This window comes from Neovison vison, chromosome 8 (genome assembly GCF_020171115.1).
Source record: "Neovison vison isolate M4711 chromosome 8, ASM_NN_V1, whole genome shotgun sequence".
In the NCBI taxonomy this organism is placed as follows: Eukaryota; Metazoa; Chordata; class Mammalia; order Carnivora; family Mustelidae; genus Neogale; species Neogale vison.
The window spans coordinates 58,609,431-58,636,770 of NC_058098.1; the positions used below are offsets into that span (position 1 = coordinate 58,609,431).

At 43.3% G+C, this 27,340-nt stretch overlaps 3 protein-coding genes across 9 annotated transcripts in view; 2 read left to right on the forward strand and 1 right to left on the reverse strand.

Annotated features, from left to right (window-relative positions):
* NPAS2 (neuronal PAS domain protein 2) overlaps nucleotides 1-5,722 on the forward strand; it is a 165,398-nt gene extending 159,676 nt beyond the window's left edge. Inside the window, exons 22-23 of the mRNA XM_044262218.1 lie at nucleotides 2,276-2,450; nucleotides 4,426-5,722. Coding sequence (XP_044118153.1) covers nucleotides 2,276-2,450; nucleotides 4,426-4,596 — 346 coding nt within the window. The 3' untranslated portion in view covers nucleotides 4,597-5,722. The remainder of the gene's footprint in view (nucleotides 1-2,275; nucleotides 2,451-4,425) is intronic.
* A 5,534-nt stretch (nucleotides 5,723-11,256) lies between these two features.
* Nucleotides 11,257-19,728, forward strand: RPL31 (ribosomal protein L31). 2 transcript variants are annotated; one of them, XM_044263679.1, is made up of 5 exons: nucleotides 11,257-11,359; nucleotides 11,765-11,871; nucleotides 17,735-17,860; nucleotides 19,235-19,347; nucleotides 19,665-19,728. In XM_044263679.1, exons 2-5 carry the CDS (start codon nucleotides 11,765-11,767, stop codon nucleotides 19,694-19,696), a joined length of 378 nt encoding a protein of 125 aa, XP_044119614.1. In that variant the 5' UTR covers nucleotides 11,257-11,359; the 3' UTR covers nucleotides 19,697-19,728. The 2 variants fall into 2 exon arrangements, with proteins under 2 accessions (XP_044119614.1, XP_044119615.1); XM_044263680.1 differs by lacking the exon at nucleotides 11,257-11,359 and adding an exon at nucleotides 11,378-11,444.
* A 957-nt stretch (nucleotides 19,729-20,685) lies between these two features.
* Nucleotides 20,686-27,340, reverse strand: part of TBC1D8 (TBC1 domain family member 8) — a 106,684-nt gene continuing 100,029 nt past the window's right edge. For all 6 annotated transcript variants that reach the window (XM_044263676.1, XM_044263677.1, XM_044263675.1 and 3 more), the window contains 3 exons: nucleotides 24,199-24,288; nucleotides 23,699-23,796; nucleotides 20,686-21,767 (listed from right to left, as the gene is read on the reverse strand). In XM_044263676.1, the coding sequence (XP_044119611.1) occupies nucleotides 21,306-21,767; nucleotides 23,699-23,796; nucleotides 24,199-24,288 (650 nt within the window). In that variant the 3' untranslated portion in view covers nucleotides 20,686-21,305. The remainder of the gene's footprint in view (nucleotides 21,768-23,698; nucleotides 23,797-24,198; nucleotides 24,289-27,340) is intronic.

Sequence of the window (27,340 nt, forward strand, 5' to 3'; positions counted from 1 at the left end):
GGGCCCTCCTATGGCTTCCTCTGATGCACAGACGCTGGCAGATTCCACAGGTGTACTTGGAGCCCTAGTGCCAAGCCACGGGACCATGATACCCTGCCAGTGTGGGTCCTCCTTTCCTCCCAGACAAGCAACCTTCTCCCTTCCCCAGACTCCTCCCCACTGGCAGCCCCAATGTCCAGGAGCGGCTTGGCTCCCCTGTTGCATTAATTACTCAGGACAAAGGGTACTGGAGATGGAGGACTGAATACACGAAAAGCGACTGGGAAGTAGTTCCTAGCTCTTTGACATGAGGCAGAAGTACAACAATGTCACAGGCATCTTTCCTGTCTAAACACTGGTTGAGTGTCTGTCAGCAGTTCGCTGGGACAGTTCTAGCTAGTTCCCCCATCCCATTCCCTGGGATGCATGCTTCCCGCTGGGAAGCCCTTCCTCCTGCCTCCTCCTTCAGCAGCAAGAACAGTAGCAGTGCATGGTTACTGAACAGTTCTGAGGGCGGGGGTCTGTACCTACAGCATTTCATTTTACCCCAATAAAAACCCCATGGGGGGTCACATGGGGAATGCGCACTTCGGGGAGCCATCTTTAAATTCTCCAATGGTGCTTTCAGTTAGACAAAATAAAGACTTTTGTTATATCGCTCTCCAGGGATGCTTAAAATGCAGTGAACAAGGGAAAAATGGGAATTCTTTCCTCTGGAACTCTCCAGTGTTTGGTCAACCCAATTTCTACCTTCCCTGTCTCCTCTACCGTCTCTTCTAGACATGACCCAATGCCCCATCTTGTTACAAATGACAGAGACATGACATTTCCAAAAATGTAATGCAAAACGGACTTCTCTGTGGAGTCTTTAAACACCTGTTCCTATTCTCTGCTCCTCTGGAGCTTTCCTAACTAGCCTTCCTCTGCCTCTTGTTCATGGCCCATGATCATCAACACCTTTTTTCTTTTGTAATTTTTTTTTAGAATATATATGCAACAAAAATGTGACTATTGTAAGTCTCTTTAAACATACCTTTTAGTGACATCCACCATCACCACTGCCCGTCTCCAGAACTTCTTGATCTTCCCAAACTGAAACTCTAACCCACATTACACACTAACTCCCCGTTCCCTCTACTCTCCAGTCCCATAATCTGCTTTCTTTTATGAACCTGACTCCTCTAGGAATCTCATCTAAGGGGAGTCACACAAGACTTTCCTTTTGTGACTGGCTTACTTCACTCAGTATGATGTCTTTAAGGTTCATACATGCTCTAGCACGAATCAGTATTTACTTCCTTTTTAAGACTGGATAATATTACATTATATGTACATGCCATATTTTGCTTATCTGTTCACCCGTCAATTGATACTTGGGCTGCTTCTACTTTTTGGTTATTGCAAATAATGTTGCTACAAACAAAGATTTACAAATGTCTGCTTGAGTCCCTGCTTTCATCTTCACTGGGGTATATACCCAAAAGTGGAATGGCCAGATCATATGATGATTCTAGACTTAATTTGTTGAGGAACTGCCATTCTGTTTTCCATAATAGCATTTTACATTTCTATTTTTAATTTTTATTTATTTACTTATTTTTTAGAGAAAGAATGTGAGGGGGGAGGGACTTGGGGAGAGAGCAAGAGAATCTTAAGCAGGCTCCACACTCAGCGTGGAGCCCGACTCAGGGCTTGATCTCACAACCTGAGATCATGACCTGAGATGTAATCAACAGTCAGACACTTAACTGACTGAGCCACCCAGGTGTCCCCCATTTTCCACTCCTATTAGTGCACAAGTTCCAATTTCTCCACATCGTCATCAATGCTATTTTGATTTTTTGTTTTTTGTTTTTTCATAATAGCCATTATAATGGCTATGAAGCGGTATCTCATTTTGATTTTGATTTGTATTTCTCTATTGTCTAAGGATGTTAAGCATCTTTTTTTGTGCTTATTAGCCATTTGTGTCTTTTTTTTGAGAGAAATGTCTGTTCAAACCCTTTGCCCATTTTTGCAGTCGGGCTGTTTTGTTGTTTTTGTTGTTGTTGTTGAGTTGTAGGAATTTTTAAAAAAATATTCTGGATAGCAATCCCTTGTTAGATATATGACTCACCAATACTTTTTCATACATGGTCTTCTCAATCCAGGAATAGTGTCATTTGATGCACCAAAGTTTTTGATTTTTACAAAGCCCAGTCTATCTGTGTGTCCTTTTGTTGCCTGTGCTGTTGGTGTCACATCAACACCTCTTTCTTAAAAGTCTGTTTTCTCCTTCCCACATGTGACCAAACAGGTATCCACAGAGCCAGGCCGTGTTTCCAAATGCAGACATGCACACCACCAGCAACAGCGCCTCGCCCCCCGTCCTGCTGATGGGACAGGCGGTGCCCCAGCCCAGCTTCCCCGCCTCCAGGCAGTCGCCCCTGCAGCCCGCACAGGCCCAGCAGCAGCCACAGCACTTCCTGCAGGTGGGGGTCCGCCACACACGTGCCTGGGCACAGTACAGCTCCACAGCCCCGGCCTGACAGGCCTTTCCCTCCCCGGCTTTCAGGATGGTTCTAGTCCTCAGTTCCAGAACAAGCCCCAGATAGATTTGCGTTTGAGGCTTTATAGTTTATGAAGTTTATAATACTTAAAGTTTATAAAGTGTTTGTATATTTAGTAGGAGAAATTTAGACTCAGTTATTATGCCTCATACATTATGTGCTTAAAATATCCATCCTTAATGCTATTCCATCTGACAAACACTATTTACAAAATTTTTACCTAGTATGTTTTGTGGGTAGTTTGGAATATGGGAGAGAGTGGGGCAAATTTGAATCAGTAAGATGACTAATGCCTGCAAAAAAAAAAAAAAATCCATCTTTAAGAAGTAATTGTTATTATGGTATCCCTATTTTTGAGAGCAAAAGTCAGACACCAATTACTATGTTTGTCAGACTCATTAGTGTGTTTACACACACAGTCTTATATAAATACAAATTATATCACATTTACTTAAAGATTCATCCAACTTGCTTGACAAATACAATAATGTGCCATGAAATTGGGGCTTTCCAGGAAAATGTGGGGCACTTTCACATATGGTCGCTGCTTACTTTAAGCAAGTGCCAAACACACTGGAAGGAGGGAGCATGAGAGCCAGTGGTTGACGTTCAGAGGGGACCAGAAATGTCTGCTGGGGCTCTGGCCTTCCCTCCAACATATGCCCAGAATACTCCTTCCTGCCCAGCCCTGCCTCTGTCCTTTGCACATCCTCCCGGGCCTCCAGCCCCCACCACAGGACAGAGCAAGGCTTTCCCTTTGCTCTGCTTCCCTGCTTAGACACCTTCAAAGCCACAGGAGAGTGTTGTGACTGAGACATTTTAAGGACAGGCGAGATAAAGATGAAGAGAGTCCTTCTGGAAGGTCTCAAATGCAATTTAATTCCAAAGATGCTAACCTACCTGTGATGTACTTTCCAAGTTCCCTGGTTTCAAGTATAGGGGAAGTTAACTCAAGACTTTAGCTTTATGTATCTTGTCATTTTGTGGGACCCAAGTAATTTCAGATGGGCACAGGTGAAGAAGGCAGGGATGGTCTGGGCCGAGTTAGAGGCCTCCCATGTCTTTCTGCAGTCCTGGCAGCAAACATGTTGATGGGAATCTGTTCCTCCAAGACATGGGGCTAAGAAGACACAGAGCATTTGGGCCTTCTCACTGGTCTCCAGGACCTTGTGCTACAATGTGGGGAGGAGGAATGTCCCAGAGAGCAGCCAGGCTTTGTTTGTGCCAGTAAGAGCACTGTGACTGGAGGCCTTCATGGAGGAAGCCCCCAGGGCATCTGCTGCAGAGCCAAAGTGTGGGTGAAGTGAATGGAGAGGAAGGGACAGTGTTCCAATAAGAGAGACAGCCTGAGCCGAAGTGGAGGGGCAGGTGTGCCTGGGGTGCATTGGGTGGTTTGGATGGGGGAGATTTCATGGATGGGAAGAGTATGGGATGGGACTGATGGTTCCAAAGTTAGGGTTTGACCAGTTGAAGTTTCTGGGCTTCAAATTAGGATGATCCCCCATTGATGCTGGAGAATGGCAGTATTGGGGAACAGTCACTGAATCAGGGACCATGGTGAAAAGTATACAGACTGCATGCGTGTTTGGTTTCTGCCCTGTCAATGATCTGCATGTGGTCTCAGGTCCCAACATCCCAAAATACACAGGCCACGTGTAGATCATGCACACTTGTTCAGGAAACCACACCCCAAAGCCTGCTTCCTGGCCCACTGGGACCCAAAGTGCTAGCAGAGAACTTAGCTCAGAATTCACACCCACCTGTCAGAGCCTCAGGCTCCTTTCTTCCCCACCCACCCAACCCCCAAGGTACTGCCACAATAAGACACCAACCCCCCACCCCCTGCCCTGGCCACCCACAGAGGTGAGTCCTCTAGCTCTTTGTCCTTTCTTTCCAGGTGCAGGCACCAACCTCTCTGCACAGTGAGCAACAGGACTCTCTACTTCTCTCCACCTACTCGCAGCAGCCAGGGACCCTGGGCTACCCTCCACCGCCCCAGTCCTCACGCCCTCCCCGAAGGGTCAGCAGCCTCTCTGAGTCCTCGGGCCTCCAGCAGCCACCCCGGTAGAGCCCTGGCATGTTCATCGGGTCACAATCAGCTTTAACCAATGGACGGACCATGGGGGTGGCCACAAGATTTGGGGAGAGGAGTTGAAACCCTTGGCTTTTGTGCACACTGCATACATTTCAGAACTCCTGGATGGTAACCATCTCCAGAGCACAGTGGCTGGCACGCGGAAAATGATCAGAATACTAGCCGTGTTTCCCTAGCCTCTGTGTTTCTCGGGCACGCTCTACAGCCATACTCGGATGGGAAACAAGTGCCCCCACGTAAGTGTTGTTACTCAGTTCACCTAGCAGATGGCACAGCTGGGCGCATCCTCCCCGAGAGCACGCTGGTCCCTCTGGCCGGCTGTGGTGCGTCCACACTTGCTAGCTGGCCTTCACTCTCTTCATCCTCTTTCCTTGGCATTCCAGAAGCACTGGGTCAGAGACCTGTTGAAGAGAGAGAATAAAGAGATTATTTTTCATTATTTTTAAATGGTGGCTTTTGTTTTAATTTGCACAGCTGCACAGAGGAGATAACTTAGGCACTTTCAGGTATTAAAAATAAGTAGGTCTCGTGACTTCACTTGGAGACCACAGGATCAAAAACAGCCCACCAATCAGATGGCAGAGCCGGTGGTTCTTAACCGGACCACAGACCTATGCCCTCTGGCCTGGAACCCAACGGAAGGAGGCTCTTTCTGGTGATTATTGTCTCCCCTGAATATAACACTGGACTGTTCCTGTTTACTTCCTTGATTGCAACTACAAAGGCGGACTCAAAGCAAAGCACAATCACGCAGCTGATATTCCAGAATTCTATCCAGACCTCCGAGACAGAATTGGAGGAAGAGGTTTCCCAGGCCAGGTAGGCCCGTGGAGCTCCGGGTCCCCGAGGAAACCCCAGCACGCGCCGGCCCCTTGAGTCAGAATGCTGCACCTTTCTATAGATCTTTCGTGAGAAGATCGAGGATTGGATTCTCCTTTTCAAAATGCACTTTGCTTTTTTTGTATGTTTTGTTATGTTGAGATGTTTCTAAAGAAAAGATTTTATGTAATTAAAAGACAAAGTGTAGTGAATTGTACAGCTGTTGTAATAATGACCTATTTCTATATAAAATAAAATTGTATGAATTATGTGTAAATTATTTTGTATCTGAGACACCAGTTCCTTTCCCGGATCTAAAAGTATAAAGGTTTTCTTGTGTTTTTCTGTGAGTGGCCATTTTGTAATAAATTAACAAATTTGTACAATTTCCTCTGGAGGCAGTTTCTGTCCCTTGTTATCTATGCATTCATACATCTTTTCTTCATTTAAGAAAATTTTTTTTTTATTTCAGGATGTTCCCAAGGATAATCCAAGGTAGAGAAAAGGTGAAAGCAAACAATGAATGAATGAACCAGGTAATGGCATTAGGTTTTTTGAGAGCAACATGTGCACAAGCCCTTCAGGTCTTGACCTTCACAATTGAAGGTCGTGCCAGGAAAAAAATATCAGTTGTTCACTGTGAAGATGACAGCACAACAAACAGAAACAGCAAAGGCTCCTGGAAACATCTCAGGCTTCCAGACATAGGGAGTCCATGGAGATGCCAGAGACATTCTGCATCAAGGCAGTCCCATCCCCTAATGAGCTTCACCCAGGCTGGAGTTCATGGACTTCCCCCGCCAGCACTTAGATATCAGGGATGCACATCCAGTTCGCGGGTCTGTGTATGAGAGGTGTGTACACATATCGCGTTGACGCCGGGAGAGACAACAGCAGCCTCTGGGAGGCTTCTTCCAACTGCAGACATTCCCTGTTCTTCTCCATGGGGCTTCATCCCTGAGACGGTGATGCTCAGCACAGCCATTGCCGCAAATGCTGGTCCAAGAGAAGAAGGTTCCTTTCCTTGCTCCATCGCTAGAGCTCTGTGCATCTACCTGCTTCCCCATGAGATAGTGGGAGTACGCTGTCCTATGACAAGGAGCAGTTTTGGATGGCACAAGAGGCTATACATAGAAAAGGAGTTTTATTGTTCATATAATTGTATTCCTGAAAAAAAGGTAAGTGTAAATGTTTTGCATGCATTCGGATCATTTATTCTTTAAATGAACCAGAAATGAACCCTCTTTTTATTTATTTATTTACTTCTTTATTTAAGAGAGGGATAGAGAGGGAGGGGTTAGAGAGAGAGAGTGCCGAGGGAAAGGGAAAAAGAGAATCCCAAGCAGGTTCCACACCCAGCACAGAGCCCGACATGGGACTTGCTCCCACACAACCCTGAGATCATGACCTGAGCTGAAATCAAGACGCTTAACCGACTGAGCCACGCAGGCATCCCCATGAACCCTCTTTTTAAAACAAAAAGTCTGGGGATGCCTGACTGGCTCCGTCAGTGGAGCATGTGACTCTTGATCTTTGGGTCATGAGTGCGCACCCCACATTGGGTGTGGAACCTATTTAAAATGAAATTAAAAATAAATACATAAAAATGCAAAGGCTGCTTTTAGGCTGTCTTGAGCAATGGAATGTAGAAAGGGCCCACAGCAACCCCCTCCCTGAATACAGACAGGCCCATCAGGTGACCCACCTCAAAATATCCAAAGGCCCTAACTAACCGGTGGGCTACTTACCAAAAAGGGAAAATTCCAAATATCACCATACCTCCTCACCATCCCTCTTTAAAAACAGCCCCCTCCCACTACCTCATTGCAGACAGCCTCTCCTTTGCTGTTCTGCCCACTGCTCTCTTGCCCTGTATTCAGTAAATTTCTGTCTCCTTTGTTCTGTCTTGGGTGAAGACTTTCAGGGCCCACACCACGGGCTTCCACACAATCATGGCCCCACATCTGGGGGCTCCCATCCGTTCAGGAGATTCACCATATTTAGACACCACACACACACAAAAAAAGTCTGTGTGAAACTAGTACTATTTTGGAATTGAACTGTTCTGTAAATTCGAAGGTTTATAAATCTGATCTTTCTGTATTTGAATTTTAATTGGCTGTCAGAATTCTTCTAAGCAAAGTAAGATTTTTTTAAAAGATTTTATTTATTTATTTGACAGAGATCACAAGCAGGCAGAGAGGTAGGCAGAGAGAGAGAGGGGGAAGCAGGCTCCCTGCTGAGAGCCCTATGCAGGGGTGGGAGGCTCCATCCCAAGACCCTGAGATTACCACCCAAGCAGAAGGCAGTGGCTTTGACCCACTAAGCTATGCAGGCGCCCCCAAAGTAAGATTTTTAATGGGAGCAGCATATTTATTGTTCTAGGATTTTCTAGCTGGAAGTCATTGAAAGAGGGTGGAGTATAGCATGCTACTAATTTAATTCAGCTTTGCTTAAATCTTACACATATTCAGCATCTGGATAAACTCAGAAAACTCTTTATTGTTTAAACTCGCATAACATCGGGCGAAATTTAATCCCCAAGCATTTGATTCATTTAATTTTCTCAAAAAAGTTGTTTTGCAACCCTGTCTTTTTTCCAGAAAAACCATGACCTTCTCTTTGGAAAACTGCAAAGTCTTGGCTCATGAGGAGGGGTTGAAACACAAGTTTTGGAATGCTGCTACTGGACACATCTTCTTTTAGTGCCTCCCTTCTGCATCACCACACCCCTTCCATCTTAAAAATCTTCCAGTGGCTCTGCTTAGGAAGTCCAACTGGACCATTAAGCTGAGCCCCAAATCTGTCCAAAGACCTTCCAGCATTTAAGGCTTGTTGCTCCTTTGAGACCGGGGTCTTCTTCCTTGCTGCCCCCACGGGGTAGCGTTCAGATCCTGTCTCATTTTAACAATTCCCCGGTAACCAGGCAAGAAGCCCAGCTAACGAATACTGGAGACTTGCAAAAGACACAAAGTTCATATTATAGGTTTTTGTCTGTGGGAGGCCAGCAGTGGACTGGCCTGAACCATGAGGCTAGACTGAAACAAGTCTGGTGGTTATCAGCCCTTCAAACCAAATGGCTTTTATTATTTAATTTATTTATTTAATATTATTTATTATTATTATTATTATTTTATTTACTTAAAGCAGAAGTTGAGAGCTGAAAGGGAGATTTTGTCAATTTCCAGTAGAGGGGACTATTTGCTTGAAATTTAACAACTTTCAAGATAACAAGAACATCCTTAAGTGTTTCCAAGAAAATAAAACATATCACAAAGAAAGAAGACATCCAGATGGCCAACAGACACATGAAAAAGTGCTCCATATCAGTCGGCATCAGGGAAATACAAATCAAAACCACAATGAGATATCACCTCACACCAGTCAGAATGGCTAAAATCAACAAGTCAGGAAATGACAGATGTTGGCGAGGATTCGGAGAAAGGGGAACCCTCCTACACTGTTGGTGGAAATGCAAGCTGGTCCAACCACTCTGGAAAACAGCATGGAGGTTCCTCAAAATGTTGAAAATAGAACTGCCCTATGACCCAGCAACTGCACTACTGGGTATTTACCCTAAAGATACAAATGTAGTGATCCAAAGGGGCACGTGCACCTGAATGTTTATAGCAGCAATGTCCACAATAGCCAAACTATGGAAAGAACCTAGATGTCCGTCAACAGATGAATGGATAAAGAAGGTGTGGTATATATACACAATGGAATACTATGCAGCCATCAAAAGAAATGAAATCTTGCCTTTTGCGACAACATGGATGGAACTAGAGCGTATCATGCTTAGCAAAATAAGTCAAGCGGAGAAAGACAACTATCATATGATCTCCCTGATATGAGGAAGTGGTGATGCAACATGGGGGCTTAAGCGGATAGGAGAAGAATAAATGAAACAAGATGGGATTGGGAGGGAGACAAACCATAAGTGACTCTTAATCTCACAAAACAAACTGAGGGTTGCTGGGGGGAGGGGGGTTGGGAGAAGGGGGGTGGGGTTATGGACATTGGGGAGGGTATGTGCTTTGGTGAGTGCTGTGAAGTGTGTAAACCTGGAGATTCACAGACCTGTACCCCTGGGGATAAAAATATGTTTATAAAAAATAAAATTTATAAAAAACAAAAACAAAAAAACATATCACAAAGGATGACACATGACTTCTCAACAACCACACTGAAAGAAGACAATGGAGAATGCCTTCAAAACACTGGGAAGAAATTATTTTCAACCTGAAATTCCATACAAGTGAAAGTATTAATGAATTTAAGGGTTGAATGAAAACTTTCAGCTATGTGAGGGCTCAAAAACTTTAGCTCTCATCCTTTTCTGTGTTAAGCCACTAAATGGTGCACTCCTCTGAAGTAAGGGAGTTCATCAAGAATAAAGAAGGCATGGGTCCAAGCGACTGTCTTAGAATCCCCACATTGGTGACATCGTTATTAGGTCTCTCAGAAGCTCCAGAACAATCCCTCTCAGCACCTCCTCAGATCTCCCTGTCATCTCTCAGATACCTAAGCTACTTGTACAACATGACTGCTTCATGCTTCCCTGGATCCCCTGCCTTTTGTTCCCCTCCCTCAGCATGGCTTTATGCCCCAGGAGACAGTATAGGTGGCAAGCATCCCAACCCCATACTCACTCCTCACTCTGTCCTCATCTGACTCCTTCCCACTCCCAGTTGTTCCAGGAGTGAAACTTACTGATATCACTGATTCTCTCCTGTCTGGAGAATCTAGTGGGTCCATCTCAATATTTGCCTTACTTGAACTCTGTAGCATGTAGAACCTGTTAATCACTCTGGCTTCCTTCTGCCTTAGAGTATTTCCAAATAAAGCTTTTCCTACTGCTCTAATGACAGGTTACTAATATCTTCATCCTCTGCTCCCACACTGCTTACATGTAGAGTCTTCTCAACACTGGTCTTCTCTCTCCAAATCCTCTTGATTTTACCTTCTTGCTTACCTATAAAATCAGGTTGCTTCTTTCTAATCCTGCTGCAATTGCCTTAATTCAGATCCTCCTTATTTGTCTCTAGTATGTAGTTTCTTTCTACAAGTTTCCTTGCTACTATCCTGCCCCTCTGCTCCTAATCTATTCTTCAGTGTTGCTGAATGGACTTTAAAACAAATTTGATCGTGGCAGTGCCCTCCTGACAATTTCAGTGATTCATTTTACCTGTAATACTCAAACTCCCGAGTAAGGCCCCACACTATCTCACCTCCCGGCCTAGAGTCTAGGAAGCCGTAGTGCTTCAGACCATTCACCTGCCTTGCTCCACCACTTCTCTGCCTGGCTACCTCCTGCCCATCCTTCCAGCGCAGCACAAACCTCCCTGCTTTCCGCACCCGAGCCACCCTTGCATCGGGCGGGACACGACCCTCGGGTGGCTCCACGGTCCGGGACAGTAAGCACTCGCGTTCAGCAGCACCCCTCCTCAAAGCGAGACCTGCCAAGGCGGCAGCTGTCTCGAGACCGACTTCTCTGAGACCGCTAGCCAGGCACGGCACCGCACTCAGGTTCAGCAAACGGTGGCCAAATCAAAGACAGAAAGGGGAAAACAAAAGAGTGTCTTCCTTTCCTGGCTCTGTTCCCACCCAGCTGTGGGCCTCTCATATTTTCCGAAGGTTTAGGGAAAGAGGCGAAAGAACCAGCGGCGCCTTTGGGGCACGGAGAGAACTAAGGAGCTAGAAGCCGGGGGCCGAGAACGCGGCCGGAGTGCACAGCCGCGCGGCCCTGGCCCCGCCCCCGAGGTGCGCTCTCTTTTCCCCCGGCGCTTGCCGCTTACGTCTCCGCGTCTTCTCCGCTTTCAAGCGCCAATACGCGACCCGGAAGCTGTACTTGTGACGCTTCTTTCCCTCTCCCACAATACCTCGCGCTCTTCCTTTCCAACCCGGGCCCGGCACAGTAAGTATGGGTGATACGTCCTGGCTTTAGGAATCTGGTTCCATCCTCGCTCGGGATTGTGCTGACCGGGACAGCGAGATTTCTCGTAGGCCGGCCCGGAACTCCGCGTTCCGGGGGAACGGGAATCCGCGCTGTTGAGGGGCTCCGGTAGCCTGAGAGACTGGCCAGGCTTAGGGGAGCCGAGCCTGCAGGAGTTTCCGGGGCGGGAGCACTAGAGGGGCGCGGGTGCTTTGGCCAGTGGGTGACCGGCTTGGCTTTTGCACATAACTGGGGCTTCAGATGCCTGGCCGAACCCTCTGCACCCGGACGCGCCCCGAGGGTGGCAGCGTGAGGCCGGGCTCGGGAGGGAGGACTTGGCTTGTGCTGGTCCCGCTCTGCTCTGAACTTCCTTGTCGCTGGGTTTAGATGGCTCCCGCGAAGAAGGGTGGCGAGAAGAAGAAGGGCCGTTCTGCCATCAACGAGGTAGTGACCAGAGAATACACCATCAACATTCACAAGCGCATCCATGGAGTGTGAGTATCCCTGCAGTCGGGCCCGGTGCCTTGCAGGTCGGGGGACCCGAGCTCGTGCGTCTGGCTGTCACTCGGAGGTCTGTCTAGTTGTCGAAAAGCCAGTTGGTGTTGAAATCGGTTATCTTTCCTTTGGAAACCCAAATCTGTATTCCATGGCCCCTGTTTAGGTTTATAAGGTTTTAGTACGTAATCCTCGGAGGGTAAAGGCTGGAAACACGAGATTGAATAATAGTTTCTGGGAGAGCCAGTTGAGGGGAACTAGGTGATGGTAAAACATTTCACTTGGTGATTTGTAAACTGAGTAAACTTGGCCGGGCTAAAGGGCAAAAGACGTGTAAAGGAAGGAAAGCAAGCTTGTGAAAATGTCTCTAGACCCAGTAAAGCTTACATATTAACCAAAAAGCTGTGTCCAGCCCAGAATGTGAACAATTAAAGATTATTTTATACTTTAGATCCTGACCCCCACACAAATATGTACTAATACTGGTTGAGTGGTAATACTAGAAAAACAGAGTGTTGTTAGAGAATATATCAGTGGAGTTATAGGGCAATGTTTGTGCAAAGGACACATAGCTGTTGTGGATTTGCGATGTACAAGAATATTGAGAATGATTTTGAGTGTTGGCGTTTTTGGTGTTTTTGTCTAGGCTTTGCTTTTCAGTCCTTAAGCTTAGTGAGTTGTCTCCCTTCTGCATAAATGCTTACTGCTGAGAATGAAGACCAAATCTTTTCTTGAATACTGTTTACTTTTTAAAGGTAGAATACTAATTTTAAAACCTACATCCACAAGCAAGCCCATTTCCCCCCATAGCACATATGTATATTTCCTATTTGACTTCACTACATTCTTGTAAAGAAAGAGTAACCTTAAGCTGAAAAAAGAATTACTTTGGTTCAGAATCTATAGCCCCAGTTAGCAAAAACTTTCTCAAGTAGTTCTGCCAAGGTTCTAACTGGAGAGGATTCTCCAGTCTCAACTTGGACTTTAAGTAATTTTTCCTTAATTCTAAAGTTCACAAAGTGTTCCCATAGATAAAAGACACCAAAAGCAATACAGAATTGAAATGAGAAGGTGACTCTTCTAGATTCTCAGGCATTGAGGTAGTATTTTTACACTGATCTTTACATAAAAACAACATTGAAATAAGCTGGGAAGTTGTTTGGCTTTTAAGTCTCATCTGCTTTCTGTGCTGTAGTTCATTGGCAATCTTTCTCAAAAGTTAAAATAAGACAACATACTAATGTGGAGCCTGTTAGTGCCTGAACACAAATTTTGGTTAGCATGTTAGCTGTAGCAGTCCAGCCAAACAGCTGGTCAGGTTAAAAATAGAACTTCAGAATCAAGACCAAATTTTTTAATTGAACTGCCTATAGACTTTCACATTGGAGCCCCTTATTTTGCCAAAAGTCCTGCTCTTAAGGACCAAGTGTCTAAAGTCAGAATTTCGATATTAAGCTCCTCACAGTAATAGAGGAAAATGTTAGTGAAATTCGTGGGCTAAATTACAGTCCATGCCTTTGGGGGGGGGGGGGAAATCTTGTTAACTGGTTAAAGTAAGACCCACACAAATTCTGGTCTCCTTAACAACCATTCTGTAAAATGGTAACGTATGACTGACAATCTAGAAACCAGAAACCTGGAGTGAGGTTGAGATTGGTTTAACTTGGCCCCCTGAAAGTCATGTACCAGGGCTGAGGGGTGGTTCTAAGTAGATTTGCAAGTTGGTGATGAGCTTTGGGGAAGGCCTATGTGTGTGCAGAAACAAGACAGGAACATCCCTGTGTTCTGGCTCATATTGTCTTCAAACTGTCCATGGATGGAAGCAAAGTCCCTAACTGGACATTTTTGTCCCCAAAACCTCTTCAGCTGGAGAATTTGGTAGTAATTGGCCTGGAGGAAAGTAATGAGACCTGGCCAGTTGGTAACCCTGCTTCCCATCTCCTAATTTTGTATGCCTATATCTCTGTTCAGTGAGAAGTACAGTACTCCACGGTATACCTACAGAATTCGCCTTCACCATTCCTCTTCCAGTCACATTCTTGCACACTGGAACATCAGCACCAGAATCAACAATAGAGAGGATCACCAGAGTCCCACTAAGTCATTAGAAATAAGTTTCTTAGACAATTATCATATCTCCCTGATATGAGGAAGTTGAGAGGCAAAGTGGAGGGTTTGAGGGGTAGGGAAGGAAAAAATGAAACAAGATGGAATCAGGAAGGAGACAAACCATAGAAGACTCTTAATCTCACAAAACAAACTGAGGGTTGCCAGGGGAGGGGAGGAGAGAGGGTGGTTGGGTTATGGACATTGGGGAAGATACATGCTATGGTGAGTGCTGTAACACTGAACGTACAATTTGCCAATAGTAAATACATATTTAGATAAGGGATTCCATATCCCTTTTCTTTCACTGAATAGATCTTGAAATAGCAGTGGACTTGAAAGATGATGAGGTGATGGGGAGGGACATTTGTTCAGTCTTCCTTTGAAACACTTGGAAGTCCGTCATGCTTTCTTCTGTGAGGTCTTTCTCAGAAAATGCAGGTAGTTCAGAAGTAAATGCCCAAAACCACGAATCTCTCTCTGTAGGATGCCAGCACTCCTGTTGCAGGTTTTTGTAACGGCATCCAGTTCAAGAATCAAAGTGACTTCCCTTTCTGGTGTTCCATTCGAGGCCAGTCAGCCTCTCAATCCTCTGAGCAGGGAGATCCTGATACCTGCTGTAATGTAATTCCTGGGGGGGTGTGCAAATCAGTAGAGGCCCCGGGAAGGAATTTGAAGAGTCTGAGAGATTTTTGTTCTCTTTCCTTATTAGCCTGGAATTCCAAGCCATGCCTTCCAAGGCTTTTAGCTAAGGGAGATGATTTTAGTTTAGTCGAGGCAAACCAATACCTTTGAATTTTTCTTTGTTATTGTCTATTAGTGAAGTAGTATTGTCTACTAGTGAAGTAGACTCTTCACTAGTGATTGATGGGGTCACTCACGTTAATATTATGAATGCATGAGGGAGAGTGTTTATTTAACAGATGGAATACAGAATATCTTAGTTTTTTCATTCACTCTAACTCTGGACTCCTGGGATAGTCACTGTTTGAGAATTAATAGTGGGAGCCACCGTAGAAAGATTGTGCATAAGGGAGGTTATTGGCAGCCCTGGATTTCTTTTGTGAACAGTGCCATTGCAGCAACTTCTTCAGTTTCATGGAAGGGTAGTGTTTTGATGTGGTTATTGGTGTTTTTAATAGCAAATGTTACACAGCAAAACAGTCTGTTGAGGCACCCAAGGGTGGAACACAATTTCTTGCCCTATACTGGGCATTCTCTTATCTCAGGAAAAATAATTTTTTTTTGAAGGTTTATTTATTTATTTGACAGAGATCACAGGTAGGCAAAGAGGCAGGCAGAGAGAGAGAGAGGAGGAAGCAGGCTCCCGCCAAGCAGAGAGCCCGATGCAGGACTCGATCCCAGGACCCTGAGATCATGACCTGAGCTGAAGGCAGAGACTTAGCCCACTGAGCTACCCAAGTGCCCTAGTAGAGCTAATTTTATGAGGGATTTAAATGTGTGGTAGTACCCGCATTGGGCCTGGTACTTGACTGCATTTCCATGTGTGAACCAAGGAACATTGTGTGCGGTGTCTCGCCTGGGGTCCCTGAGGATGGCTTCTGGGCCAAAAATCCCGTGCCTTTGTGCATTAATGCTGCAAGTGTAGGTGTGAAACAAGTTTTTCAGGCACTTTGTGCTTTATTATAAAACCCCCAGGTGAAGACCTAAATCCTTTGGCCATTTCTTAGTCCTCCGCGATAGGTAACAATTGATAGTTTATTCTTCATTTTTCTGTGGAAATGTTTTATTCATTTTACTTCCAAAGAGTCCACAGTATTATGCTTTTTTTATTGCTCCTCTAGCTGCTGACTTTGTGGTTCTTCCTCATGTCCTCTTTTTAAAGATTTATTTACTTGAAAGAGAGCGAGCGGGGTGGGGGTAGGGGGAGTGCAGAGAGGGTAAGAATGATAAGCAGATTCCATCCTGAGCATGGAGCCCATGGGGCTCCATCTCATGACCTGAGCCAAAAGTAGGAATCGGATGCTTAACTGACTGTGCCACCTAGGTGCCCACCCCCACATGCTCTTGATCCTCTTTCCAACATTCTGTTAATGTTGGTGAATCCCGGGACTCTTTTCCATCTATGCTTGGTAATAGCAAGTAGTCTTAAGGCCTCAAACATAAAACTACTGTTCATTTGGGTATTTAGGCATCGCACACCAAACTCCTAGCGTTCATCTTTATCCCTGACTTTCCCATCTCTTGAGGCTTTCCCTGTGTTAGTCATTGTCAAGTGAGCGTGTCCTGTTGGCTCTACCTTCCAGTTTTACCAATCGCACTGGTCCCACCACCGTTCTGTCTCACTTGAATTGTTAGTTAGCCGCTCCCTCCTCCTGGTTCCCTCCTTCACCCCCAAACACCTGGTCCATTCTCAAACCCTCCCGGCTTCCCATCTTACTCAGATTCTAGAAGCCCAACTTCTTGCTCTGATTCCACAAGCTGGCTACTTACTTTATTAATCATACCAGGCATGTACCTGATTCAGGGTAGCTGGTTTTATTTTTACTCTTTCCTTCTGTCTGAATGCTTTTCTCACAGATGCCTAAATGGCTGCTCTCATGATCTGCACATCTTGACTCCAGTATCATCTTGGCCATTTATTTAAACCTGCATTCCCTTTCCCTGATGCTCCCTCTCTCTCTTCCCCTGGTTTATTTTTCTCTGTAGTACTTGCTACTGTCTCATACATTCCATGTATCACCTACATGAGCTACCTGAATTATTGGATTTTGTCTGTTGGACCTACTGCTGTTATTTCAGGCACCTTTTATTTCTAGATGGTCAAGTGTTTAAGTGAATGAACTGAGTTTGCTTGACAGGTTCTAGAAATAGCAAGGAGGTTGAGGGTAGAGCAAAGGGAATGGGAGGCTAAGAAGAGGCGGAGTGGGGTGGGAAGGCAGTCATCTTTCATAAACATGTGAAGTCACTGAAGGTTTTAGAGCAGATTTAACCCTAACATGCTCTGTGTGTTACTTACATTGGATTTCATAAAATTCACCCATCTAACAAAAGTAGAGTACCTAGTATGTGCCAGGCCCCGCATTGGGTTACAGAGATGAAAGGTTGACTTGGCCCCTTCTTTGACCTTCACAGTCTTAGGTGGTAAGATACCTTTTTAGACCGGGGTCTTTCCCCACATCCCAAGAAATAGCCTTCACTTGTCCAAATGGTTGAAGCCTGTAGTGAAGTTGTTGCTTTTTCACATTGTTTAACTAAAAACATGAAATTCGAATGACTTTATGTACCCTCATGTAAAACAACAAGTACTTAAGAGTTGGAACAGACATGAATTAATGAATTAATGACGTGCTGACACATGCCAAGAGCTTCATTGCATTAACTCTTGTTGAGAGGAAATGTGTCCAATTTTAGGCCCACCCCTATTCTTTAAGCCAAGACCCAAGTTAATGATGAACCTTTGAATTAGTATTGAATGATGCTCAAAAACATGCCATCTCTTAAGATGTAACAGTATTTTGAAGTGAAGACACTTTCATAGTATGTATGTTTTATGTTCAAGCATATCCTATCATTAGCATTTCTTAGGATCAACTACAGAGCTTCTTTCCCACATCACTAAAAGTGGATTGTGCATTTTCTATGTCCCTAGTATTAATACTGGCTGCTGGGCATTATACTGTGGTATAAAAGGGATTATTCCTATTTAAGGTTTGGCTTAGATTTTGTTTTATGAAAATAGGACAGAGCACGTTACATATCTTATTTAATTCATTTTTTTACTTTGACTCTCAGGGGTTTCAAGAAGCGTGCCCCTCGGGCACTCAAAGAGATCCGGAAATTTGCCATGAAGGAGATGGGAACTCCAGATGTGCGCATTGACACAAGGCTCAACAAAGCTGTCTGGGCCAAAGGAATAAGGTGCTAAAGCTATTTGTTATATAATTTTTTTTTATAAAACTTTTATAATTACACTAGCTTTTAACCAATTCTATATAATCTGTGTAAATTCAGTAATTAGCTAATGCCTATGGAAGTATTTCTTTAAAATGTGATGATGGCTTCAAAGGGTGGGGTAGCATCTGCAGGGAAGCCCTTTGACGTGGTATTGGAACAGAGACCCAGATGATGGCGGAGCCAGCCAGCAGTGTGAGTGTTGAGTAAGAGCATTGCACAGAGAACAAACTTGGTGTGAGCTGGGGAAATGTTGGAGAAAGTAGAGAAGGTAGAGTAGAGTAACAGGTTGGTGAAAGTAGAATAGAATAAGATTTGAACAGTCAATGAGGGTAGAGTTAGGAGATAGACCATGTGGTATCTTGTAGGTCATGGCAAAGAGGTTGGATTGATCTCTAGACAAAATGGGAAATCATTGGCACAGTGTTTTGTTTTTTGTTTTTTTTAACAGTGGGCAGTTTTGCCCACCCTCCCCCAGGGGGCGTTTTTGGTGTCATTTCTGGGGATTGCCACAGGATAGGGGCTTTGCTATATATCCCAGCCCACTTGTCAATAGTGTCAAGGTTGAGAAGTCCTGCTTACAAGCAGGGGTGTGGTTTTTGCTGTGGAGGATGATGTAAAGTGCTAGAGTAGACCTGGGTGATTTAGGAGGCTGGTGGAACTGTCTGCATCTGTATAGTATTTCATCAGTAGGGTGAGAGGGGTCTGAGATTCAGCTTTACCGTGCTGGCATTGAGCATTCACACAGAGGAGTGTTTGATAAAGGAGTGGCCAACGACGTCCCTTAAGATGATGGGGGAGGTGGGGAGTGGTGTCACAAAAGCCAAAAGGAGTCCTCTTGAGTTTTGGAACGCTTTGTGTCCTCAGACCAATAAAAGGAGATAGGCCACAGTAATGCCACTGTGGTTGAGTGAGAGGAGAGGCTTGTGTGTATAAGGTAGCGGAACTGAGCAGTCTTTAGTCTTCTGTATTGAATATAGCCTGCAGAGTGGTGTTTCTGCAAATCAGCACTGAACCTAGACAAATCCCCTAACAAAGATGGGGGTACTGGTGGAAAGAGGAGAAAGACCTAGCATGTTTGGGCCCATGTTTCTTCGTAGGTTATCAGCGGTTGCTGTCTGCTGAGGCAGGTGTACATCCTGAGATGGTAGCATTTAACGTCCATCTGTGGCTCTGTATATTTTCCAGGGGACTGGACCTGTAGTGCTTGAGCAGATTCAGATTCAGGACAGAGCATTAGAAGCACGTTACAGATGGGGGGCTAGGAGCTGTCAATACTGTTGGCAGCTGTTTTCTTGATAGGAGACATTGACTTTAGTGGCACATTCATATTTTTATTAGGAACGTTCCGTACCGCATCCGTGTGCGGTTGTCCAGAAAACGTAACGAGGATGAAGATTCTCCAAACAAGCTCTACACACTGGTCACCTATGTACCTGTCACCACTTTCAAAAGTAAGTTTTACTCCATTCTGCAAAGCTGTTTGGATTAAAAAAGCCATCCTTACCCCTTTGAAAACCCGAATTATATATCCTAAATACTTAATTGTACTTCTGTATGCCCAGCATCCTTTTAATAAGGAAATGGCTAACAGGCATAATCAATAAACCTTTGTGTCACAGCATGGAGAAGTGGAGGAGGATACAAAACAGGTTGATATTTGGGTTGTAAAAAGTTCCCAAAATACTAGCTGAAACCCTTAAGAAAAGTTCTTTTGCAATGTTCAGGCGTGAAGTGTGGTATGGAAGTTGACTGGCCGTCTCTTTTGCAGATCTACAGACAGTTAATGTGGATGAAAACTAATCGCTGATTGTCAAATAAAGGTATAAAACTGCTTTCTGTTCTGATTTTCCTTTTATAGTCTACAGTTGACTCTTGAAGAGCTTAGAGATTAGAGGCACGGATTCCCACATAGTCAACTACCCAAAATTTACCGGTAAAGTTAGAGAAAAAAATATTAAATCATGAGAAAATATATTTACTCTGTCCCCCCTCCCCCCCCAAAAAAAATCCATATATAAGTGGACCCTCATGTAGTACAAGAGTCAACTGTAAGATCTCTGCAGTTCCCAATTACATAGGATCATTTGAAGAGCTTTTCCTAAATGGCATGCCTGTGCCCCTTCTCCCCAGCCCCTGGGCTTTCTGAGCATTTGGGTAGAGCCTAAGTAGGTTTTTGAAGGTGTTACGGAAGTGCCACCTGGCCTGAGAAAACATTTTAGGTATCTGGGACATTGGAGGTATACTGTTAATTCTAAGGAACGTTTTTCTAGAGACTGGCATCTAGAACTCAATTAGCATTGGTCACTGTTCACATTCGAAACATTGAAGTGATGCAATTGATATTTAATGAAATAATATTTGGTAGTATATCCCTAAGCTGTTTGTATTAAGTATGCTTGTCTAAAGGTATAGAATAGTCTGATTTTTGATGGGTAACCAGATTATGGCTAAGGTATACAATTTGTACAGTTCATACTATATGTACAGCTTACCTTTTTGTAATGGCCCCTAAAGTTTATATGAATCTGAATCACAGAGAGGGGAAAATCAGCTAAATTCAGCCTGAAAGCAAAGTGTCACAAGGATTAGATTTCTTTAGTGCTTATACCTCAACATACTGAATGCTGCTAGAGAGGTCCGTCTTTGAAGCCCCAGGGGTGAGGGTGGTACATAAGCATAGTGGGGGTTGAGGACCACCTACGTGTATAGCACAGCTCAGGGAGAACACAGACAAGGGAGTGGCAAGAGACCCTTCTAGACACAAGTATAAATTATAAGCAAGAACCAAGTCAATATAAAAATTTCTTTATTAAAAAACTTGGAGGCCAACATTGAAAGCATGGTTTGTACACATTTTTGGAAGGACAAAGTGAATACAACCAAATATATTAAAATGGTTTCAATTACCAGCATTGAAACAAAATTAGTGCAAAAAAGCCAAATACAATTGCACAGAGAGTGGCTCTTGGATCTTCAAAGTGAACTTGATATGTGACCTCTCCCATTATCCAAGTGAAAAATGAGAGCTTTTGTCTGGTTTAGTATACATCTGACTCTTCTATTCCATCTGAGAATGAAATCATACTAGCATCACAGCAGAAGTGCCCTGGAATCTCAGCAAATCTGATAAAAGTGAAATTTGCAAGTCCCAGCATCAAGGGAATAATGTATGGATACCCTATAGCTCTGGTAATACCCCACTAGTAATTCTTAAAGAATAAACAGATGCTTGAGGGTTGCATCGATTCCCCTGGCCACAGCTGTGACTGTCAGGTTGCTTATCCAGATACCCAACTTGTACAATACACTCAGAATGATTTCGACTAAACTCTGGATTTTAGGGCTGACAACCCACAAAACTGTTCCGTGCTTTGGTATGGCAGACTCCCCTCCACAAACTGCTCTCTTGCTACAGGTTACCCAGCTTGAGTTCAGGTTGTGACTGGCGGCTCATTTCCAGAGTTTTGAGACTGTACTGATTGATCTTGGCATTTTCAAGTTTGGATTTAATATCCAGTGGCTTTTCAAAAAAGTTGACTAGTGACTGTTCAGTCAGAAGTGAAGCTAAAATATGTTCAAGGGACACAGTCCAGTCCCCTTCTGCCTCTTCAGGAAATGTCTGGGAGTCCTGGGTAGTTCTCCCTGGGCTGGCATCTGCAAAAACCGAGTCCTGCTCTGGAAAAAGAGCTGAAGCCTGCAGCTCCTCCCCACATTCCTGGGAGCAGCTTCCAGAGCTGCTACTTCGCTGCCCCACTTCCCCGATCTGCAGCAGCAGAGTGGTTACCGTGGCAATGGCTTGATATAAATCATTTTCTTCTGGATCTTCATGGAACATACTGTACAGAGTCTTACAGAACTGGATAAATTCTCTCTGGAATTAAAAGTATATATGGCAGCATAACCAGGATGGAAGTAAAATGCATTTTTTTTTTTTAGACCTCATACTAAGTTCTTAGAGAAAACCACATCATACCATTAGAAGAAGATTATAAGGAAAGGTAGTTTAGCCCTTCTACTCAGAGAACATACTACTAACAGTGACTCCAGGGACTTTCACCACACACTCAGAAGTGGGCTCTTTGTCTACACAGCAACTATTCAGAAAGGTGTGTATCCTAAAGGACATGAGCACCCTTTAATCTTACAAATCAGTCTGTAGAGAGGGATCCAGAAGCTGTGGATATTTGTTTATAATGATCTTTAATCTTGGATTTATAATAGAAAAAAGTTGGAAACAGCTTAATACTGTGACTGACTAAATTAGAGCTTTTTTATCTGATAGGAATACGATGGGGTAACTAAAAACTGTAAAGTGAAATAATGAAAACAGTGATGCCTGATGCATTTCCAAGTTGTATCCACACTGCTGCTCAATTGGAGAATCCATATGTAATGCGATGGAAGACACTTCCAGTAGGATTTAGCTGTATATTTATGCTGGGAATAGGGTCATGGTTGAGAACTGAGTTTTAGGAGATCTCCATGATTTTGAAGTAAATGAAAGCAAGGTGTTAAGACAGCCTATTTTTTGTTTATAGCAAAAACTGGTATCACATATATCAAAATATTTGTACTGGTGGCTCTGGGGGATGAGATTAGATTTGACTTTTTTTTTTTTAATTGAGGCATAACTGACCAGCAGCTTTGAAATGTGACTATATCCAAGAGATAGGATGAAAATTTGAAACTCCCCAACAATTCTGAATATTCCAGGAGGGTGTTAAGGCCATATGTACTGTGGTCAAAAAAGACCCAAGAAACACTGCATTGCTGAATTCCACTCTTGAAGGCTCACAGTACACATTAGCAGCAAACAGAATGAAATCCTTTAATAAAGGACCATTTCCAACTTGGACCCTACATTCCACAAACTTCGGGGGTAATCTTTTTCAAATAAAAACCTAGCACCAGGGGCGCCTGGGTGGCTCACTGGGTTAAGCCTCTGCCTTCGGCTCAGGTCATGATCTCAGGGTCCTGGGATCGAGCCCCGCATTGGGCTCTCTGCTCAGCAGTGAGCCTGCTTCCCCTTCTCTCTGCCTGCTTGTGATCCCTCTCTCTCTCTCTCTTTTAAAAAAAAAAAAAAGAAAAAAAAAAACCTAGCACCAGGGGCACCTGGGTGGCTCAGTGGGTTAAAGCCTCTGCCTTCGGCTCAAGTCATGATCTCACAGTCCTGGGATACAGCCCCACGTCGTCAGGCTCGCTGTTCAGCAGGGAATCTTCCTCCTCTCTCTGCCTGCCTCTGTCTCTACCTGCCTCTCTGCCTACTTGTGATCTCTATCAAATAAATAAGTAAAATCTTTTAAAAAAACAAAAAACAACAAAAAAAAAACCTAGCACCATCAGGGCACTTAAATATAGTCTAGATACTGTTCAAAGGTTTCAAAGAGCTTTGCCAGTACTGTACATTATGGTACCAATGATTTTTAAGAAACTGAAGAGAGAATAGTAATCCCTTCTAAAGGAAGAATGCTGTGTCCACAGTACCCTTCACCCCCAAAAGCTATCACCTCTAAGCAGTAAATCTTCATCGCAACCTAGGTGAATATAGGATGAGTAGGATATAAATACTTGAAAGATAGGATATGGCACAGCTGCCCTTTGTGAAGAGTTTAGAATATCTTGTGTATCTGAACGAATCACAATTCAAATATTTCCCATGTAATCACAACATTCAGCTCCTGGAAGTTGTACAAGATCCTTTGATTATTGCTTTAGAGGTTGAGGGGCCCAGCTTAACTTTATCAAGCTCGCCTCTGAACACATCACTTGGCACAACAGTTATCTCTGCATCTAAGTCCATACCTGGCTCATTTTGGGCAACTCTTTCTCAGTTTTATCTTTTTCTTTGGCTAAGTCCTTAATCATTTGCTTCAACTGTTTCTGGTAATCAGTTGCATCACCTGGAGACAGAGGAAACAAAATATATACTTTAGGCTAAAATTCAGTTAAAGCAAAAAAAGAACACCTTTAGAACTGGGTGGTGAGGGAGGAATCCCACCAAATTTCATACACAAGCTGAAAATAGAGATTACATTGGTAACAATTTGTTTTACAACTGACCATGAATGGAGTGTGGTGGCTGGATGACTTCTCACTACAAGAGAATCCTTGAAACCCTAAGCAAGAGGAACAAACATGGTGGTAGGGTCAAGGGGCAGTCACCCAGTATACTGCAACTTGAAAGGTTTCTAGCCTCTGAAAGCAGTGGGCTGTTGACTAGGTTAAGTCGGCTTCTAAGAGCTGTGAAATTGTCAATGATTGCAGTGTGTGCCTGCTGCAAGATAATAAAGAGAGGTACATACCATTTGACTTCCCAAAAACTAGGGGTCTTGACGTTGACAATAGAGGATTCTTTAATGGTGACTGGCTGTCTCGATCATTTTCAGTGAGTACTTTTAAAAAAAAAAAAAAAAGTTACATGGAACAAATTATTTCATCTTACTTAACCCAAACTCAGTAATTTAGTTTCTTATGTAAGAAAGGACCAAAGAAGGGCTTGCAGAGACTGTGAACCCAGGCATACACCAAGCACTGTCTATACAAAGAGCAAAGAAAACATCTTATAGACCAGATAATGCCTTTTTCCGGCTTTATGTAGGTACTGTTTTAATTAATGAAATACAGAATCATAGGACACTGCCAATAATGACCTGGAAAAAGGTAGTAAAATCCTTTCCTAAATCTTAAGATATATGTATGTATATACATATAAATTCTAGAAATAAATGTACAACTAGATTCCTGGATGATGGGGTAATTTTCAATTTCATGGCATTTTTTTCTACAGTGAGCACATACTGCTATATTTAATAATTTTTCAACAAAAATTGAAAAAGATTACTGAATCCAAAGCGTTGTATCATTACAAGTTTTCTTGAAATATACAAAAACACAGAACATTATATTGCTGATAATATAAAATGGCATAGCCATTTTGAAAAAAAAAGTATGGTAGTTTGTTAAAAAGTTATGCATAGAGTTATCATTTGACCCAGAATTCCACTCTAACATACTACCAAAGGGAAATGAAAACATACCCAACTCAGAAACTTGTACACAAATATTTATAGGAGCATTGTTCACAAGGGCTATGAAGTGGCAACAAACCCGAGTGTCCGACTGATAGATTAGGGCATGCCTATCAAATGGACTATCAAATGCAGTTATAAAAGGAATAAGCACTGGGACATGCTACAACATGGATGAGCCCTGGAGACATGGGAGCATGACACAAAATGGGCACACTGCATTATTCCCTTTATAAGGAATATCCAAAAATAGGCAATTCTATAAAAAAGGAAAGCAGGGCAAAATGGGTGGATTGGGAGCAAAAGCCAAAGGGTATAGACCTTTTTAGGGTGATGAAAAATGTCTAAAACTATGACGGTTATATAACTAAAGATAAAATCATTGAGTTGTGTATATTTTAAATGAATGTACTGTGTGATATGTGAATTATAGATCAAAAAGCTCTTATAAATCACAATTACAAAGTATTACGGACTCAGGATCTTCATATTTACTAATAAATCAGCTGTAATCCAACAAATATCCCCAAGATGGCACCAAAGCCTTAATAAGCTGATCTTCGTATTTGGGAGATAGGTTTCCTGCATTCAGTGTGGGTAGGAGCTGTTTGTGAAGTTTTGGGGTTTTTCTGTAACTGATATTAAGTCATTTTACCAACCTTGTATAAAACTTAGACACATTGGCATATGTGAGCATCCACTCAAATTGTAAGCCCTGTGTGGTCGTTGAGGCAGTCATGATGAAAACAGATTTTTTTAGGTAATAACTGCTAGATGTCAAGAGGATACTGGGTCCCTCTGCCTCAGAAATATGAAACGTATACACAAGTCACTAACAAAATGCTCTAACAGAAGAACCAATACAACCAACTGTCTTGGGAGCATAGCGAGGAATGGTTATTTCAAGTGTTGAGAAAGGCCAACCACAAAGCAGCACACTTTTCAAGGAACCCTTGTGCAGAGTTGGTGGGAAAACAAATATCCAGCCACTGTGGAAAACCGTATGAAAGAATAAAAAATCTACCCTATGGTTCCAGTAACTGCACTACAGGCATTTACCCCTAAAATACAAAAACATTAAATCAAAGGGTATATGCACCCCTATGTTTATTGCAGCATTTTTGGCTATTAATGGAAGCAGCCCAAATGTCCATCATCTGATGAATGGACAAAGATGATGTGGTACACACATACACATACACGGAATATCTCTCAGCCATAAGAATGAGATCTTGCCATCTAATTGTGCAACAGCATAGATGGAGCTAGAGAGTATATATAATGCTAAGCAAAGTCAGGCAGAGAAAGACAAATAGCATATGATTTCACTCAGATGTGAAATTTAAGATACAAAACAAATGAACAAAGGGGTTGAAAAAGACAAACCAAGAAAGAGACTCTTAACTATAGAAAACAAACTGGTGGTTACCAGAGGGGAGGTAGGGGAATGGGTGAAGTAGGTGATGGGGATTGGGGTACCCCCTGTCCTCATGGTGAGCACTGAGTAATGTACAGAATTGTTGAATCACTCTATTGTATACTTTAGAAAGATAAATAAAAAGTTAGAATTCCATCTTTACCATCTTTGTGATTTTTCTATAAATCTAAAAGTTAACCCAAAATAAAATGCTTATTTAAAAATCGAGATGAAATAATTGAAATAAAATAATCCTGTTTAGCAATATTAGATACAGACAATGATTGTGAAGAATGACCGCGATGATAATAGAGGAATAATTATGCATGTCTCCTATGTTAGTAGGAAAACACTTGTGAAAGATAAAGGCAAATTAAAAAACTAAACTCGGGGGCACCTGGGTGGCTCAGTGGGTTAAAGCCTCTGCCTTCAGCTCAGGTCATGATCCCAGGGTCCTGGGATCGAGCCCCACATCGGGCTCTTTGCTCAGCGGGGAGGCTGATTCCTCCTCTCTATCTCTACCTGCCTCTCTGCCTACTTGTGATCTGTCAAATAAGTAAATAAAATCTTTAAAAAAATAAAAATAAAAAACTAAACTCACTAACACTGGCATAAAAGGCAAAGAACTTCACTGATGCCAAACCATTTGCAATTGAGGAATAACAAGTCTGTGGGAAGGCAGAGGTAGAAAGCTGCTACAGAATGGTCCCGGGGCACACTGCAGTTGTCCAGTTGGTAATGGCTCAGTTTCAGGAAGTGGACCAAGAAAGCCACAAATGATGGTTATATGCATTTCCAACTTTTCCAGAAGTGTCAGTTGTAAAAACCACCAGGATCTCATGGCCCCAAAAACTTTCCTAGCCTCCTTCATTGGAAGTTCTGTCAGGGGCCCCATCCAACACCAGAACCATGGCACTGGGGTCCAGAGACCATGCTGGCATTACTAACCCACCTCTGTGACTTCAAAAGATCCAAGGAATCAGGTTAAGGCCAAGTATG